Source organism: Vanacampus margaritifer, chromosome 12 (genome assembly GCF_051991255.1).
Source record: "Vanacampus margaritifer isolate UIUO_Vmar chromosome 12, RoL_Vmar_1.0, whole genome shotgun sequence".
In the NCBI taxonomy this organism is placed as follows: Eukaryota; Metazoa; Chordata; class Actinopteri; order Syngnathiformes; family Syngnathidae; genus Vanacampus; species Vanacampus margaritifer.
Window position 1 is genome coordinate 17,402,723 of NC_135443.1, and position 18,273 is coordinate 17,420,995.

Below are 18,273 nucleotides of genomic sequence, written 5' to 3' on the forward strand. Positions count from 1 at the left end.
TCCGAGGCACACAACTACTTGGAACCATTCACATTTATATCAACAATGAAGCGTTGTCTTTTCAAAAGCTTCCCATGTCTAAAGAGCCGGAAATGTAATTTTCATTCATATTTGTTGGATTTTGTAGTATATTTTATTGCAAAGACACACACTCTTTATTTATTTTATTTATAGCTACAAATATGAAAAATTTACTTTTTAATTAATTTTAAAAATAGTTGGGTCTACAAAGTGCCTGCCACCCAACAACTATGAATTTAAATAATCAAATAAATGTTTTGTTATCCACCCATTTCTGAAAATGCGTCTGTGTGTGGTGAGCCATACACCCTAAAAACAGATTGGTCAAATTAACAAAAAACAAAAACAAAAAAAAGGTTAAATTTGACCATTCCAGCTGGTAGTTATGTGTCCGACAGATCCTTTGGTTAAAACAACCACTCTACAATATTGGGGATTGGGCCAACCGATAAAATTGGTCATCCTGCCCAAGAGATTGGTTAATCTGAGTTAGCGCCTGACAAAAAAAAAAGTACCTCTGATTGTCACACCCACCTAAACCGGGCGAAATTTGTTCTCCGCAGCATGGTGTCTGCTCTGACGTAAAAAGAGGGGTGAAGGGGCGGACACAGGCGCTGCGTCATTTAAAAATGTCTATGATCTCTTCTGTCTCCGTTTTTTTTTCTCCTGAGGTCATCGCCTCTCTGTTTTGTGGTAATCAACACGGACTTTCATGCAAGTCGGTGTACTAGTAACACAAATAGAAAATGATTATATGGCGCCATCTGTTGGCCAAAAAATAATAGCAGAATCGGTAGCGCCAGCAGAAGGCGCTGTCGCATTAGTCAAAGACTAGACATTCTCCAGCGCCGGAAAATGCTTTAAGGACGCTGATGTTGTGTAACTGCACGTCTTGTAAGTACTGCACTGTCGATCTCTTTCTCTTCCAGACGTATGACATAGTTGCCGTCATGTCATTCAAATATTCTTAGTGAGTTAGTCTGTTATGCTGTAAATGGTTCGTCAGTCATTCATTTGCTCGCCTGAACAGCCGATAAGTAGCTCAGCAAGCTAGGCTAGCCACGTAAACAATGGACTGCTGCGAGAAACATACTACACTGCCAGATTTGTCTTCGTTGAGAACAGGTTTAATTCAACTTAACGTTTCGTGACATACTTTGATTCACACATTGAAGAACGGAAAACCATCGTATATGTGGACAGGTAACCGCTCTATAAATTGCTCGCTAGAGTCTAGTCTATTCCGTGTTTTGAATGCTATCTATATATCATATTTATCACAATGCTCAGATAGAAGTAATAGTAGTTACGTTTTTAGAACGTCATTAAAAATGGTAAATGGCCTGCCCGTCACACGTTGTTGCAGCCACATCACCATGCCAGTAGATGGGTCAGGGGACCAGGCCCCCTCCTCTCACTCTGGGCCGGCCAGTGCTGCTCTCACCAGGACAAACTCAGAAGAGAATGGAGGCTCAGCAGTTTTTTCTCAGGGCCCCGAGGCTGCTTCTCCCTGCACAGCTGTCAACGAGGCTGGGGAGGGCAACAGTGGTGAGAACTAAAAGCTTGCTCACAGTAATTTTGCCTCAGTAACATAAAATCAATTGTCATGTTTGTTTCAAATTGTCATCCATTGTTTTGTTCAGGTGCTAAGAGGTCTGGAGCTTTACTGCATATTGATCGACAGCGCATCCAAGCAGCGTCTGCCAGTTCTGGGGCTGACGAGTTGTTTGGCCTCGGTGTGGCCGTCTATGACCAGGATGTATTGGAGCAAGGCGTCCTGCAGCAGGTGGACGAGGCCATCCAGGAGGCTAGTCAGGCTGCTGCAAAAGCCGAGGCCGAAAAGGAGTACGAGTCGGTGCTTGATGATGTCAGGTAAGAAAAAAAACAAACAAAGAAAACTTTAAAACACCAAACACAACAATAGGCAAACCCAAATCAGGGTGCATGGTAACAGAATTTCAAAATATGACACAAAATAGAACAAAGAGTAGTAGTAGTGGTAGTACCACAATAAGAACATATAAAGAAGCTATGCTAATGGTTTGGTTATCTGGTAATTATTTCCCTTGTCATTGTTATTATGTTGAATAAATTGTGAGACACTTTATACAAACACTTAATCATGATCACAGTCATAGTGCTCAATGGTACTACTTGATATTTCTTGTACTTTTCCCCCTCTTATAACTGAGTAAGGTAATCAAAACAATTGACACACCTTTCAGGTTATATGATGCCGCACTTTAAACTACAACCACAATTATAAACACATTATTAATAATTAATAGCTCTGATTAAATGTTATCAGGCTGCAGTTTGCATAATGTGAGCTGTAAATTTAGATAATTTGATATTACTTAACTATAATTAATTTATACGTATCATATTTCTGTTATTATTTCCACCTGACTTATAGATCTGTGACACTATCTCTGAAGCACATTAATAAGATAATTGAGCAGCTATCCCCGTATGCTTCATCAAGTAAAGACATCAGCAGGAAGATTGAATCGGTCAAAAGACAGAAAGAAAATAAGGTAAGGTTGTTTAAATTATGTTTTCACATTAATTTGATAGTGACCGTTAACGCCCAATTCACACTGACTGCAAAGCGAATGCGGAGCAGTTTCCATACGGCATCCGCACGGATTGCAATTCACACTGCGTGCGTTGCGTGACCTAGCCTTTATGTGTCCGGAAATCTGCACCCGGCAGACCACAAGATCACGGGAGTTCACGAGACAACAACCGTATAGAGTTCTATTGGTAAACAATAGCCACGCTTGCCTGTTGTCAGATCAATATGCTTTTTGGACATTATTTCTGGGACTACTACCACCTTTTTTCTACCATGGGTAAGTACGTTTTGTGTTTAAATAGTGTTATTTTGTAATGTGTAATTTATTCTTAGCTCGTTTTTTGTCTTTTAAAAATGTCCGACTCATGTCATGCTGTGTAGTTAGCTACCTTCCCTCCCCCCCAAAAACCTGTTCGCAAACGGTTTTATTTTGAAATATACCGGAACTACCTTGATGCCGACGCCTGACTTCCTGTCCGGCTCGTGTAATTCCTTCACCTTCATGAAAATCCGTATGCGGAATCCGGAAAAAAATAGAAAGCTTGCGGAAACCTTCTGCAACCCCAAATCCGATCCGCACTGCATACGCACCGCACTGCAGCTGGTGTGAATTAATACGCAGACTCAAATGCTTTCTATTCCTTGCGGCATCCGTACGGATGCCGTTCCGCGTCCGTTCCGCAGTCGGTGTGAATTGGACGTAATTCTGAAAAGGGTTTTGTGTGTGATTCAGGAGAAACAGCTCAAGAAGGTCCGAGCCAAACAGAAGCGGCTTCAGGCCATTTTGGGAGGAGAAGTTACTCAAAAGTTTGAAGATGAGCTTTTGGCAGATGATGCAGAAGACACAGGTAAGAGCACTACAACTTGTGCTGTTTACTGAAAAGCCAAGTTTCAACCAAATTCATGAACTGAAAAAAAAATAGATTTGTCTTGGGCATTGGGGACAAGTCCATTTGGAGAATGCAGAATTTTCCTTAAGAAGTAAATGTGACTGTTGATTCTACCATATTATTATTACATTTTATATTCCAAACGTTGATTGTAACTGAGACAAAACAAATGTAGCATAAGATGTTAAAACATTTTAAACCTGCATGTAGGCAGTATATAGTTTTTTTTGTCCATATTTTATTTTTTTAAACCTCATTGACAAATGACCACAGAAGAATGTTGATGTGCCCCCGAGTAGGCACTTCCAATTTGTGTGACGTTCCAATGCAGCAAAAGCGTATTTGTTTTTGTGGAACGCACAATTATTATCTATCGAGCATTAGCCAATATTTGTCTGTGTCGTACAGAGCCTGGCCCTTCCACGCTGGGCAGCATGCTCATGCCAGCACAGGAGACCGAGTGGGAGGAGCTCATCCGGACAGGTCACATGACACCTTTTGGTACACGAATCCCACAGAAGGAGGTGAAGAAGGAGCCTCGTAAACTGATGCTGGCCGAGAACTCTGCGTTTGATCAGTACCTGACCGACCAGGCCAAGCTGGCGACTGAAAGGAAAAGGACCCCTCACATGAAGAAGAAGAGGAGTTCTGGTACGCATCGGCAAGGATCCAAAGGAACCGCCACCTCTCCGAAGGACAAGAAAATGCGTAAGCGCATGCGCAAGCTCCAGATAACTGCTCTGAAGGCTCATCCTAAAGCAAGGCCGAAGTCTGAGCCACAAGCACTAAAGCATAAGAGAAAACCTCAAATTGAAGGCGACGAGGTTGACAGCGAAGGCTCAGAGTACCTGCCGAGCGACGAAGGCTTCGATCCCGAACAAGAGAAACGAGATGCCATGGAGGAAGGCTTTGAGGAAGATGGTGACGACGACAAATATGAGTTGAAAGTGTACAAGAGGAAAAAAGATGCAAAGGGAAGGAGGCCGATCAAGAAACAACAGAGTGATGACGAGTATTCCCCTGCGAGTTCAGAAGAAGAGGGTGACGGCAAAAGTAAAGAGAAGAAATGCAAAGATGACGGGGATGTGGAATATTACAGACAGCGGATAAGGTAAAACCTTCACTGCCACAAGTACAACCGTTCAATTCCACAGTTGCACTAAACATTTTAGAGGCCAAGCCATCATCATGCAAATATCATCATTGCAAAACCTCAACATAGTTTGTTAAACTTTTGGAATAACTTCACAAGTCAGTTTTGCTGTTACTTTGAATTTTTGGTGGTTTTTTTTCTTCCTTTCTTCTCCTTTTATGATTGTGAGGAGGGGAAATGTGAAATCATAGAATAGGAACATACATTATTTCAAGGCACTTGTAGGTGCTTCTGTCTTATTATTTGGCTTAGTTCACTTTTTTGAAGAGGCTCCCAAACACGTATATTTTTATTTTATTCATTTGTATGAGCTTGTTAACATACTGTTTGCCATATCACGTGACCGAGACAAGCCTTTTAACAGAAGCACAGGCAGATAGATGTGCCTGATTTTCAAAAACTACTCTGATGGTCAGTAAAATACATTTTTGTTCAGTTTCTTTGTGCAGCCCAATACCAAATGGCCCATGGACCAGTCCACTTTATATTATTTCCTGTAGTAAATACAAACAGCGGTTCCAGAGGTTCGATAGTTGTTCTGTATAACAAAGTTTCAGCAGAAGTCGTGTAGAAAAGTGGACAATTGGCAAGATTGAGCCTCTTTAGTTTATGTAGCATATGGAACGGCATCGTGAAAATGTGCTATTGTTATTTGCGTTAGTTAGTTGGTTTGTGTTGGCTGCACTGTGCCAGAGGAGAGTTAATCCCAGATGAGATTGGCAGCTGTTTCTTGACGAAGCAAATTCTCTCCCTGCTCTTTTTCCCCTTCTCTATCTGCCCTAATTATCCTCCTGCACGTGGTTTTATAAGCGCACTCACTCACTCCCTCTCATGCTCAAATTAGGGGAAGAGCAGCCCTAATGAGATTTCATATTTATAGCTGCCAAATAAATAGTGTTGGCATGTGTCCTTTTTTTTTGCAGTACAATGATTGGATGTCTGTTGAGCAGCACAGACTTGGGCATGGCTGGCTGAGGCCGGCCTTGCGAGCACTGATGTTATAAGGAACCGTTTGTAGTTGGGCGGAGGCGGTAAGGTGGCCGTGGTGTTGGTGCAGAGGGGGCAGAAAAGTGTAATTAACTGAACCAATGCTTAGTCTTGACTTAATTAGAGCTCGCGGTCTCGCAGGCCCAGCTAAAGGAGCAGTTTTGTGGCAGGGTGACAGGACCAGGCCCAAATGAAGATGGATTCTTATCCCCTCCACCTCACACCTTTCTGGGGAACTCGCACTACTAATTGTCTGTATCAATCTTCATTTGCTGCGTGACGACTCTGCCTCCTAACTGCCTTTTGCTGTGCCACTATTAAACCCTTTCTCCTTTACATTTACCTCTATTTTATTTTATTTTTTTGGCCATTGAGCTTCCAAATCTTAAGGGACCACTCTTAACAGCAGCCTTCCGCACAACTTTTGTGGGGTATCCATCTGTTTATTAGCTCTTAAAGGCATTATGAATCTGCCTCAGCCTCTGTTCAACTTAACAACTTCATTAATGCTTTCAGACGAGCTCCTTTCTCATTAACTACTGTGTTTGTTTTTGTACTACAGCGTCATGAGTCTGTACTTTTTCCTGCTAGGAGGTGGAAGCGACAGCGTCTTCAAGAAAAGGAGAAAAGGCGGGAAAGAGGTGAGGAGCTGACAGATGACAGCGATGCGGAGTTTGATGAAGGCTTCAAAGTGCCTGGTTTCCTCTGGAAGAAACTTTACAAGTGAGTTGTCCTACAACTACAGTTAAAGGGATGGCTATAAAAAAGTTAGTTAAAAAGTCATAGGGTCTGGTGCTACAGCTGTCTATCAGTTATTTGTATTTTTTGGTATAGCTCCTCGAAATAAACTACTCAAATTAAACATGTTGCTAGATTGCAAGGTAGTTAAAATTCCTGTCCAGGTGATAATTAAAAAAAAAATCTGAAGACAAATAAAGTGTTGCGTTGCTATGTTGCCCTGCTAAATAATGGCTTTTAAAAAAAGTTGGTGGATATTATCTACATGCATTTTATTGCACACTGTGAAAACAGTACAGCACAATGAGCACATTCGCGCAGGAGCTTTTGTTGGCCGCAGCTCACGCCCAGACACTCACACAGACTCACTTGCCAACATCACACGATATCATGGATTTTCATCGATGATCTACGAAAGAATTGTACTTGTTGTTTTAAGTTGCGGTTGCATATGTATGTACTGTGCGGTCAGGTACCAACAGACTGGAGTGCGGTGGTTGTGGGAGCTCCATTGTCAGCAGGCAGGAGGCATCCTGGGAGACGAGATGGGTTTGGGTAAAACCATCCAGATCATCTGCTTCCTGGCCGGACTGAGCTACAGCAAACTGAGGACCCGAGGATGCAACTACAGGTGCGCGCACACAACGCTTGGCCTGAGACTCAGTGTCTGTATGGTATGAATATTTGATTAGGAGGATTTCTGCTTGAGTGTGCTCGTCTGAATTATTTAACGTGTTTCAATTATCGGACTCTTGACTTTGGTCCTGCAGACATCAGAGAATACACTGACACCGTTTGAGTGAGCCTTTTCATGAACACTTAAGAGGAATCTCGGAGTCATGAAATGGCTACGCAGCGGGAGCGGGGCCATCAATCAAATGTATAATACATGACGCAGGGGTGGTGATAATCTGGTTTTACTGCACAAATAACAGTTGTGCATTTGGTAGGCGGAGCTTCCCCGTTGGTCAATATTCTGTCTGCTTGTAGAAGTCCACAAATTGATTGCTTGCAAACTCAATTATGGTCCAATATCAATACTTACCACTGATGCTGAGGTTCATACCAGGCCATTAGTGCATCTTCGAGGGGGTGTGTATGTGTATGTTTTCTGTAGATTTTCACCAGAGTAAATTTGTAAAGTGATCATTTAAGTAAGCATTCTGTTGCCACCTTCACTTTCTGCCTCACGCAAGCACTTTATTTCTACTCTCTGGGAATTGCCTTTATTTACTTTAATTTGGTTTAGGAATTATTACTTTAATTTGCCAATGAAATTTGCTGATATTTTCCGCAGTAATAAACCCTTTGTCCCCCATGTTGACGCCTACTCTGCATTTGCTCGCAGGTATGTCGGTCTGGGCCCCACCGTCATTGTGTGTCCTGCTACGGTCATGCACCAGTGGGTGAAGGAGTTCCACACCTGGTGGCCACCTTTTAGAGTCGCTGTTCTTCATGAAACGGGATCCTTCAGCAACAAAAAGGTGTGTTTTGTTTGTTTTTAAGGAAGTTTTTACTAGTCCTATGTGAGCTATAAAGTTTTCAGTGGAGTCTTTTTCCTCTGGGGGTCACTACAGCACTATTAGTTCCTAAAAGCACATAGGACGAGATGCTCTTTTCTAATTTTTTTTTATTTTTTTTTTGATGTTGTAGGAAAAGCTGATTCCAGAGATAGCATCATGTCACGGCATCCTGATAACTTCATATTCAGCAGTGAGGATTTTGCAGGACACGCTGCAGCGCTACGACTGGCACTATGTCATCCTGGATGAGGGCCACAAGATCAGAAATCCAAATGCCGGAATCACCACAGCCTGCAAACAGGTGCAGGGCATCATGATGCAGCACAAATTCAGACTTTGTTTATCGTTTGTGCTAAGTTGAATGCATTGCTTTGAATGTGTAGCTTTTCAATGGTACCCTGGGGTCCGCCATTTTTTTTAGTACAATAGTTGCATACATATGTCATAAACGATTTTTCTGTCGCTCTCATTGACATCCTTCATTTTCCTTCTTGCTTTCTCGGTCCAGTTCCGCACCCCTCACAGATTCATCCTGTCCGGCTCCCCCATGCAGAACAATTTGAAAGAGCTCTGGTCTCTGTTTGATTTTGTCTTTCCTGGGAAACTGGGCACTTTACCCGTCTTCATGGAGCAGTTCTCTGTACCCATCACCCTGGGAGGATACAGCAATGCCTCACCTGTCCAGGTACAGAACTATGAACAGTTGTCACATTTATATTTGGCACACATTGGCCTGACTCACAGCGGTGGCAATACCATTTCTAGTTTAATTTACTCAAGCATGGTTTGATTTAGATTTTTTTTAGAAGGGAACGTGTTTGACACAGAGAGGTTTGAGAGGGGTGTTTATCACCTGAAATCACTATTTACATGTTTGTATGTACACACTGATTTCAAGAGGGAACAGCAGAGCTATTAAGAGCCGAATAATATTCTGTAGCGCATGCAAAGGAACTTTAAGATCATCCTGTGTGTGTGTGTGTGTGTGTGTCTGTGTGTGTGCGTGTGTGTGTGTGTGTGTGTGTGTGTGTGTGTGTGTGTGTGTGTGCGTGTGTGTGTGTGTGTGTGTGTGTGTGTGTGTGTGTGTGTGTGTGTGTGTGTTTGTTTTGTGCATGCTTGTGAGAGAGACAGAGCGCGGCAAGAGTGGAGAGCTAAATTGTATCCCGTTGTCATTAGTGTCCACTCGTTAATAACCCACTGACTGAATGGATTTAATTATTTAAGATGGCTATCGATGCTTCTTCCGCTGTCGATAATAAAAACCTTTACTAATTATTAATGTTATTAAATGGTCGGAGAAAGCTACGCTCGGCTACTTTGTCCTCTTCTTCAAATTCTCAGAGCTCCATGGCTTGTATGTGTATAACTACAAGTATATAAAAAAATATGGGAGAGGTGGGGGCATGTCTACATATGGATATGGGTTCCATTACTGAAACTCACCTTTACACCCCATTTGAACGCACTCAACATAATCTGCTGCCCTCTCTCACCTCACCAAAATCCTCACCATATTATTGCCCCCTCCTGCTGTGACAGGTGGTCTTTTTGATCCCTCTGCGTAACTCCTGTGAGTTCATGTTTAAAAAGCTAACTGGCCTTTAGCATAAGGTGTAGAAGGCCACTTTAGTGGTGCAGGGAGGGTCTCCAGTTGTGTCCCTTGAGGCATACAGCACTCTGCTCAGTGGTCAATGGCTTGTACACAGGGTTTCCGTGGGCCGTTAAAAAGCATTAAAAATCATTGAATGGATTTTGCTAAAATTAAGACCTTGCTGACATTAAATCAAATGCATTAAACACGATGTCCAGAGGTATTAAAAATTTAAATACAATATTGTTGTGCATGCTTGCTTTTACATACAACATTGTGCAAAGGAGTCACACAATTTAGCAGTAAGAAATGTAATTTAAAAAAAAAAGTATATATGTATTTGTTTAAAAAAAAAAAACTCTGAATTTGAAAAGAAAAGTAGCGTTCCTGTCACCAACATCCAACATGAAACACTAATGCCACATAGTGGCAGGAAAACAATCTCAACAGAAATCTAACTTCGCTTAACTAAAAATCATTTAATTAATTACAACTAAAATTGTAAATAACTGACAACCCTAATATAAAACAGTATGTACTGTACATATATGTATGCATGTACAAAGTATGTGTGTGTGAGAGTGCAAGTATATGCAGTACAATGTGGACATTAAATTAGTTTTAAGTTGCATCAAAAAGAAACAGTATTAAAAAGCATTAAATCAAATTTGCTGATACCTGCAGAAACCCTGGTACAGCTTAAGTGATGAGAGTGGGAGAGGTGCTAAATGACAGTCCTTCCTTCGGGAAACAGTCATGCTGACAGGTGTTACTGCTGACTGGATTGGCTGCAAGTCTGTTCATTCTTTAATGAGCCGGGTCACTTGTTCACCTTCAGGTCCAAACGGCATTCAAGTGTGCATGCGTGCTGAGGGACACCATCAATCCTTACCTCCTTCGAAGAATGAAGGCAGACGTCAAGGACAACCTCGCCTTACCTGACAAAAATGAGCAGGTAGTTCACATTCAAAAAAATATTCATTATTGTTACCGTTTTAGTATCCTTTATGTTTTGATGATTGGGAAAATATTGAGTAACCTACCAAACTTGGTGAAAAGTGTGCTCAAGTTGTGGTTCATGATCAACTTGCGGTTGATCATTGGAATTGACCACATGTGCAAAGTCTTCATAATTATTTCATGACTTTGCATGGCCTTTCTATGTGAAGCCAGCTAATAAAGTCCTGCTAAAGTAAAAGGAGCAAGTATTCATTAAGTTGGCCCAGTCTCTGGTCTGTCCTTGAGTCTGACGCTGCTTGACTCCTCAGTTCACTTCAGCTCATTAAGTCCATCCCCAGGGATGCCGATGGCTCCAAAACACAATTCTGTTTCTTCCCCTGTAATTTCTCCACTCGAAGGCGCCACTTCAGCAAGGTGCTGTGAAGAGCATGTTCACCACTCATTACACTCTCTCACACTTGTCCTCTCTATATGCATAGGTTTTGTTTTGCAGGTTAACGCAGGAGCAGCGGCAGGTTTATCAGAGCTTCTTAGACTCCAAAGAAGTTTACCAAATCCTTAACGGGGACATGCAGGTGAGCAGAGTAACTGAACAGATTTTATGCGTCGGCTGATTTGATGCATGTTGCATTAAAAAGACTTGCGGTCAGGGAGATGACTTCCAGGAACACAACAAGCCTTATTCATTATTTAACCCCCATAACTAATGAATTTAGTTAATCCCTTAAAGACATTTGTGTTTGTTTTTAAGGTTAGAGACTCGGGGCGAAATGATTCTTTTTCTAAACATATATTTTGGTCAGCTCCATAACAAGCTCACTTTAGTCGTCTTTAAAGATGTGGAGGTTGTGCAGATGCTGGTCTCACATTAGCCAGACCCTGGAGAGAATCTCAACCCATTTATCACCACTAACCAAATGGACGTGGTTGGAGAGCCGAGGGTGACCACAGCAGATTGCACGCACACACATATTCAGTGGTCACTCCTGAGTCCATTAACCACCATTACTAATGCAGTGACCGCTGTGCCTTCATCAAAAAACATGGCCCTAATTGTCCGTAAATAAGTTATGCAACTCATTCCTTCTATCTGTTTAAAGGTACAGCGTTATGAAGACGAGGACAATGTTTACGCAAAGCTTTTTAATTAGTTAGCATCATTCTCAAGATTCAACAAGCCTGCAACAGTGCCAATGAAAGAGTTAAACAATACAAATATCAAATTACTTATAAAGAAAGATATTCACAAATATAAATTCTAAAATCAAATACTTGTATTGCCTCAGAGGTCGTCCCTCTAATAGACACCGTACGCCAATTAGTTGCAAAGGTCCGCTTAAGACAGATAAATGCCTTCCTGTTTCCATCTGAAAAAAAAAGAGCATATAATAAGTGTAATTACCTCAGATCGTTGCTCATACACAAGTTGATATTAAATAGTTTTATGCCTAGCCCATTAGACCTTGGCTAATGGTACAGAAGCACCAAAACACGAAAACAGTCTCTCAGGTGAATTAAGGTGGCGATTGACTCATGTATGCTCGACAAAGTCGCAATATCATATCATTGTGTATGTGCTAAATGCAAAGGCAAGCATTTTTGCACATGCAACCCTTTGGTAAATCAGGCCCTTAGACTTTCAATGGAGATGTATCATGTCATCAATACTTTCATTTACTACTTTCCTATTAGCCAGGGCTTTGGCGCAATCTTGTGGCATTTTAGAGGATTAAAAAAGGGCAGAAAAAGCAAAAGTTCCACAGAACAAAACATCAATAAGTGAATTCGGGAATGGCAAACTGCGAGTAGGCGGGGCTTAACTTTAGCCGACTTTTTGTTGGTTCCCTTCAGGTTTTCTCAGGCTTGATAGCGATGCGAAAGATGTGCAACCACCCGGATCTTTTCTCCGGCGGCCCCCGGCTGCTGAAGGGGATCCCCGAGGAGCAACTGACAGAAGAGGAGCACTTCGGCTACTGGAAACGCTCGGGCAAGCTAATCGTGGTTGAGTCTCTGCTCCGTCTGTGGTTCAAGCAGGGCCACAGAGTCCTGCTCTTCACGCAGTCTCGACAGGTGACCTCAAAGTACAATTTAAAACAAAAGCAAATAATTTGTCATTGATGTCATTTGTCTGAATTGACAAGGCATGTGGTTGTAGAATTTCTGAGTGTGTATGAGAGGGAAAATGTGAAGCATCTGTTGTCATAGTCGATACCAACGAGATTAGACCTCAGAGGGAACCTGAGACCCTCCCTGTCGGTATCTGTGTCCATGTAATATTAATCTGCTTTAATCCTTTTAGGCTTAATCCAAACCCCCGACACTTTTTATTTTTTCCCTCCATCTCCTCCCTGTTGCCTCTCCCACACTCAACTCCCTCTCGTCTTCCCTTGCAGATGTTGGACATCTTGGAGGTGTTTGTGAGGCAGAACCACTACACGTACCTGAAAATGGACGGCACGACCGCCATAGCTTCCCGACAGCCTCTTATCGCCCGCTTCAACGAGGTACGGATTAGTCATCCCTAATGGCGCTGAGTGTTTCCCATGAAAATCCCCTCCTGAGGGACAAAAAGGCTTCCGAGGATCCGTGCTCACCCTGAGGTGGAGACGCTAATTGACGGCAAGCTGTCGTTCATCTGGATGCTTTTTTCTACTCAACTCCACATACATGGATACATTCGTTGAGCAAATTTCTTTATTGCCGTTTATCGTACCCAACTGCTGCTGTTACAATTGTAGCACAAATGTGAATATGATGTTTAACATGTTTTGTTTGTTTTAACCAGGACAAATCTATATTTGTCTTCTTGTTGACGACGAAAGTGGGAGGTCTGGGAGTCAATTTGACGGGAGCCAACAGGGTCATCATCTATGACCCAGACTGGAATCCCAGTACTGACACTCAGGTTTGTCACACTCCTCTTTTTTTTTCTGTCTTAGGTTGAATGCAAATGCTGTAAAACTTTGAAAGGCGAATGGTAATGAGGTCATACTATTTACTATTTGCAATTTGACTTTTTTTTTTTAGGAAAAATGCACCTCAGAAGTCACAAAACTCTATTTCCCCTAAATATCTTACAAAAGTCCCATTTTGCTTTTTCTTTGGCCTCTTTTTGCCATACTTATTCAAAAAGAATAATAATAAAAATAAAAATATACACCTGTGGTGACCCACAAGGGATTGACCATCAGCAAAGAATTATACCTTTTAGGGCAGGGGTGGCAGTCGAAGGCAGGTCATGTGTCTCTACTCTCCACACAAAAACTGACTGTTCACATAGCAAGCAAGAAGCTACTGCGTTTTAAACCTTTTGGAATCTCTCATCCCTTTGAGACAAGAAACATCATACTCCACCCCTGCCTTACAGTAATTTCTGGACTACAAGGCGCACCTGAGTATAAACCGCGCTGGCTAAATTTGGGGAATACTATACATATAAGGTGCACCCGACTGTAATTGTCTCGCTCTCGTTCTCTCTCATACTGTATTTGGGCTCACTTGGTTTGTTTTGCTCTGCCTGACGCTCTTGCGCTTTCTTTATAGTACGCCCCCTTGTGATCTGATCGATAAGCCGCACCTCTGTATTAGCCGCAGGGTCGAATGCAAGTGAAAAAAGTAGCAGCTTGTAGTCCAGAAATGACTGTAGTTCCTTGGTGAGTGTCTATCCTTTGTGGGTCACCACACACCCTAAATTACAGTTTGGTGGTTTTTTTGTATGTTTTATGTTACTATTGACAAGGGCATCTTAAAATAAAATCTTAGATTTCCTTGACAAAACTTTGAACTACTGAATCTGCGGGGGAGACAACTGACAATTAACAAAATAAGTGATCCAGACAAATACACTAAATAGATCAAATGCATTCAGTGTTGATGTTTGTGCGGTCCACAGGCGAGGGAGCGGGCCTGGAGGATTGGTCAGACGCAGCAAGTGACCGTCTACAGGCTCCTCACTGCAGGCACCATTGAGGAGAAAATTTACCACAGGTGAGACACCGTCATTGTTTTCCATATAAATCATTTGCGGCTTTGCTTTTGCGTAAATGAACACACTTCTCTGTTTGCACCATTCAGGCAAATTTTTAAGCAGTTTCTGACCAACCGTGTCCTGAAGGACCCCAAACAACGCCGCTTTTTCAAGTCCAATGACATCTATGAGCTTTTTACCTTGGCTGACCCTGATGAAAAGCAGGGCACGGAGACCAGTGCGATATTTGCGGGTATGCATTGTATTGTCCGCCACCTAAAGGACTTGACAACCGATTTCCTGAACACATTTTCTTCCCTGCGCTCATTACAGGTACCGGCTCTGATGTCAAGGCACCTATAAAACCTGACAGAATACTCCATAGTACACACTCCAAATCCCAGCAGAATGAAATATATGCAAACAATAGACATTCCTTATTAAACAATTCTATGTCTACGTGTGAAAAATTAACTCCGGGTCCAATAAATGGTACCATGGATGCTCAAAACAAGCAAAATGGCATGGATGCAAATTTGCATTTTTCATGCGGCAGACTAAAGAACGATTCGGGCGTGAAGCGCAGGGAGAAGAGGAAGCACTGCGACTCCAACAAAATGGAAAGACACAAAAGTAAGAAGCATAAACGAGAAAAGGACGCTCGCTTTGAGGGCCATCGCATCTCGCACTTAGTAAAAAAGAGAGAGTACAAGAAGACGGACGCTGAAGACCAGAAGCAATCTGACGACTACGTTTTGTCAAAGCTCTTCAAAAAATCTGGTACGAACGAAAATTCAGCCTTATTTGACAAGTCTCGAGCTTTTTCTTGCAGATGCTTATTAACGGACGCGTCTTCTCAGGAATCCACAGCGTGATGCAGCACGACTCGATCATCGAGTCCTCAAATCCAGACTTTGTCCTGGTGGAGGCCGAAGCTGACAAGGTGGCCAAAGATGCCCTGAAGGCCCTCAAAGTGTCCCGCCAGCACTGCAGGCTGGCCCTTAGTCGAGGCCCGCCGCCGCCCGCACGGTAGCGAACCTTAGAAGGACATCCATGCACTTGCTCTTTATGACCTACTTGGCTCACTCTGCCCCGCCTTCTCTCTCCAGGAAACGCTTTGGACAAAAGAAGAATTCTCTCCTGCTAGGACCATCTGTGCACACACTGCCCAATTCCAACAAATGCAAGGTAACTGGAGTGTTTTATTAGCATCGTTTTTAGGGTGCACATCATAGTTCCTTTAGGGCAGCATTAAATCTGGACCATCATGCTTCTGTAAACCTTTTATTTTTTAAGGGTAATGTTGTAAAATGAGTTTGTTTACATTTTGAAACAGGGATTCTCAATGTGCTGCTATTTGTACTCACTCCAATGGTCATTGGCTCAAGTGCCAAGGTTTCTGCGGGCCAATTTAGAGTCACCTACTCATTCACTACCAGCCATTTTCACTGAAGTAATCCCCTTCACTCCCGCCTTTTGACTGATTTTGTAAGGCCCACAGAATATTGTGTTCTATAGCTATAAAAACAAAAGAAAGATTAGTCCCTTCTTTCATCAGGAAAAAAAGGTTTTCTATCTGTTTCAGTTTTGCAGCAATTAGCATCAGAATATAGCTAAGTTTCGTCGTTATTCACAAATCTATTTAGAATTGTGAGTAAATTAGCTTTTTTTTCAACTTGGCCCTGGTTGATCTCTTTTGCTCTGCTGCCACCTGCTGGCCGTTTGTGTAATAACTACAATTTCTTTAGCCATTCTTTGCAGTTGAGAGGCTGCATCAAAATAAAAGAAAATTTATAAATAAATATTTGGGACACTTAAAACATTTAAAATAGAATTTATTTATATGTTTTGGGGAGTTAAATGGATTTTGCTGAAAGTAAATTCTGAAATGGTATTAAAAAACATTAAATGTAATGTCCATTACCGGGCATTAAAAATTTAAACACAATTGATTTAAAAAAAAAAATTAAAATAAAAAGATTCCTGTCACCAACGTCCAACATGAAACACCTAAATGCCACTTTGTGGCAGAAAATGACCTCAACAAAAATCTATGGCTCGCACTCTTTGTAACCCTAACAGTTACAGTTAACTGTAACTTAATGAATTACTCATCATATAACTTTTATGTTGATTAACAAGAGTATTAAAAACTTGAAAAGGATATTTTATTGTACATTTAGAATAGATAAAACATGTGATTAATTTACATTTAGTCACAAGTTAACTAAGGAAATCATGCAATTATGACAGCCTTATCTATCTAGCTCATATCTAAACAGTATATCGACGCCCTAAAATAATCGGCTGTCATTTTTTCCCGATTTTTCAGGAAACACACAAAAAAATGAACCATTTGCATCACAAGGAGCTAGCTGATTTAGGCAAAAATAATATTTTTTGCAAAAAAATTGACTTAGGCAATTCTTTTAAGAGGGTGATGATATGCAGCATGGCGGTGAGCATTACACTAGTTTTAAGTTGCATTAAAAATGGCATTAAAAAACGTTAAATTAGATTTGATGATACCTGCAGAAACTGTGGTTTATAGTATTTCACAATGTCAATGTGCATGTTTGTCTGTTAGGATGCCGCTATCATAACAAAGACAAAGTCAAAGAAGCCCGATTCAGGGGCTCACTTCAGCGGGGAAGTAGCCGAAAGTGACTGTAGCGCAGCCCCTCCGTCCTCGTCCGCCCTTCTGGCCCGCATGAGAGAGCGCAACCACCTCAGCCTTCCCTCCGGGAGCCAACAAGATGGCGACGGAGAAGAGGACATGGCCGGCAGCTCGCGTTCCATTCCGAACACCGAGCACGACGATCTGCTGGCGGACCTGCGCAACTTCGTGGCCTTCCAGTCGCGAGTGGACGGGCAGGCCAGCACGCAGGAAGTGCTGGAGTACTTCAAACCCCGACTGAGCGTCAAGCAGGCGCCCGTCTTCCGAGAACTGCTCAGGAGCATCTGTGACTTCCAGCGGCGGTATGGACAGGAGGGCCTGTGGAGGCTCAAGGAGAACTTTCGCTGAAAGTCAAGCAAACTACAACCTCTTATTATATAATATTTTAGTTGAACATGATGCGTTTTCGTGATGTAAAAGGTTTTTGTGAGCCTTTCAAGAAACAATAGTCGCCAAAAGCTCAGCCTCATTCCTAACTAAACTTGGAAATTCTATTGTACTGTTTTTTGTTTTGTTTTTTCTAATTGTAAAGTGACACACCTCAAAACTCCTGTTTTTCATGAACTCCAGTGCCTCTTGAAGCACTTCTGCCATTAATTCATTCTATTTATCTGCTGGTTCTACTTGAATTTATAAAAGCGCTTTTGACACTGTCGGTTTACTCGCATGTGCTACAGTCATTAATTACCTCAAATTTTTTGAATATTTTTGAGAATGTGCTTTTATGATCCAACCAGTTAAGTGTCATAATTTTGTAAAGAAATGGAATGTGCAATAATAAACCTTTTAAACAAGATGGATTATTTTGCTTATTTTGGTTGTAGTACTTTATGGTTGAGCCCAATCTGTAATGGTGCTTGACATCCAAATGTTTTAAAAACACTTGAAAGAATACAAAATAGACAATACTAATTTGAAGACTGTAAAGAAAATGTGTTCACAGATGACATTTTATAAATTCTCAGTCATCCAGGTCATGCTAATCCACACAGGTCTTTTTCTGAACATGTTCTTTTTTCAATAACTTGGGCAAATATGTAATTAGGCTAATGGTGTTAATGTTTGTTAGCACCATCTCTTTAAATTAATTTAAATGACTAATGAATTGGACTAAGACTAGTGAAATAAGATGTATTTTCCATCCTTCGGTTATCACATTTTTTCCCCCTCTGCCATCAATTTTACATT

At 41.7% G+C, this 18,273-nt stretch overlaps 1 protein-coding gene across 2 annotated transcripts; it reads left to right on the plus strand.

Annotated features, from left to right (window-relative positions):
• Window positions 1–854: 854 nt before the first annotated feature.
• ercc6 (excision repair cross-complementation group 6) lies at window positions 855–17,881 on the plus strand. 2 transcript variants are annotated; one of them, XM_077582461.1, is made up of 22 exons: window positions 855–915; window positions 1,388–1,569; window positions 1,665–1,893; window positions 2,438–2,558; window positions 3,333–3,447; window positions 3,898–4,600; window positions 6,221–6,352; window positions 6,840–6,998; window positions 7,716–7,851; window positions 8,021–8,191; window positions 8,399–8,575; window positions 10,320–10,436; window positions 10,921–11,016; window positions 12,293–12,511; window positions 12,835–12,945; window positions 13,227–13,346; window positions 14,334–14,428; window positions 14,516–14,661; window positions 14,742–15,188; window positions 15,269–15,437; window positions 15,518–15,596; window positions 16,996–17,881. In XM_077582461.1, exons 2-22 carry the CDS (start codon window positions 1,398–1,400, stop codon window positions 17,431–17,433), a joined length of 4,152 nt encoding a protein of 1,383 aa, XP_077438587.1. In that variant the 5' UTR covers window positions 855–915; window positions 1,388–1,397; the 3' UTR covers window positions 17,434–17,881. The 2 variants fall into 2 exon arrangements, with proteins under 2 accessions (XP_077438587.1, XP_077438588.1); XM_077582462.1 differs by lacking the exon at window positions 855–915 and adding an exon at window positions 928–1,224.
• Window positions 17,882–18,273: the final 392 nt, after the last annotated feature.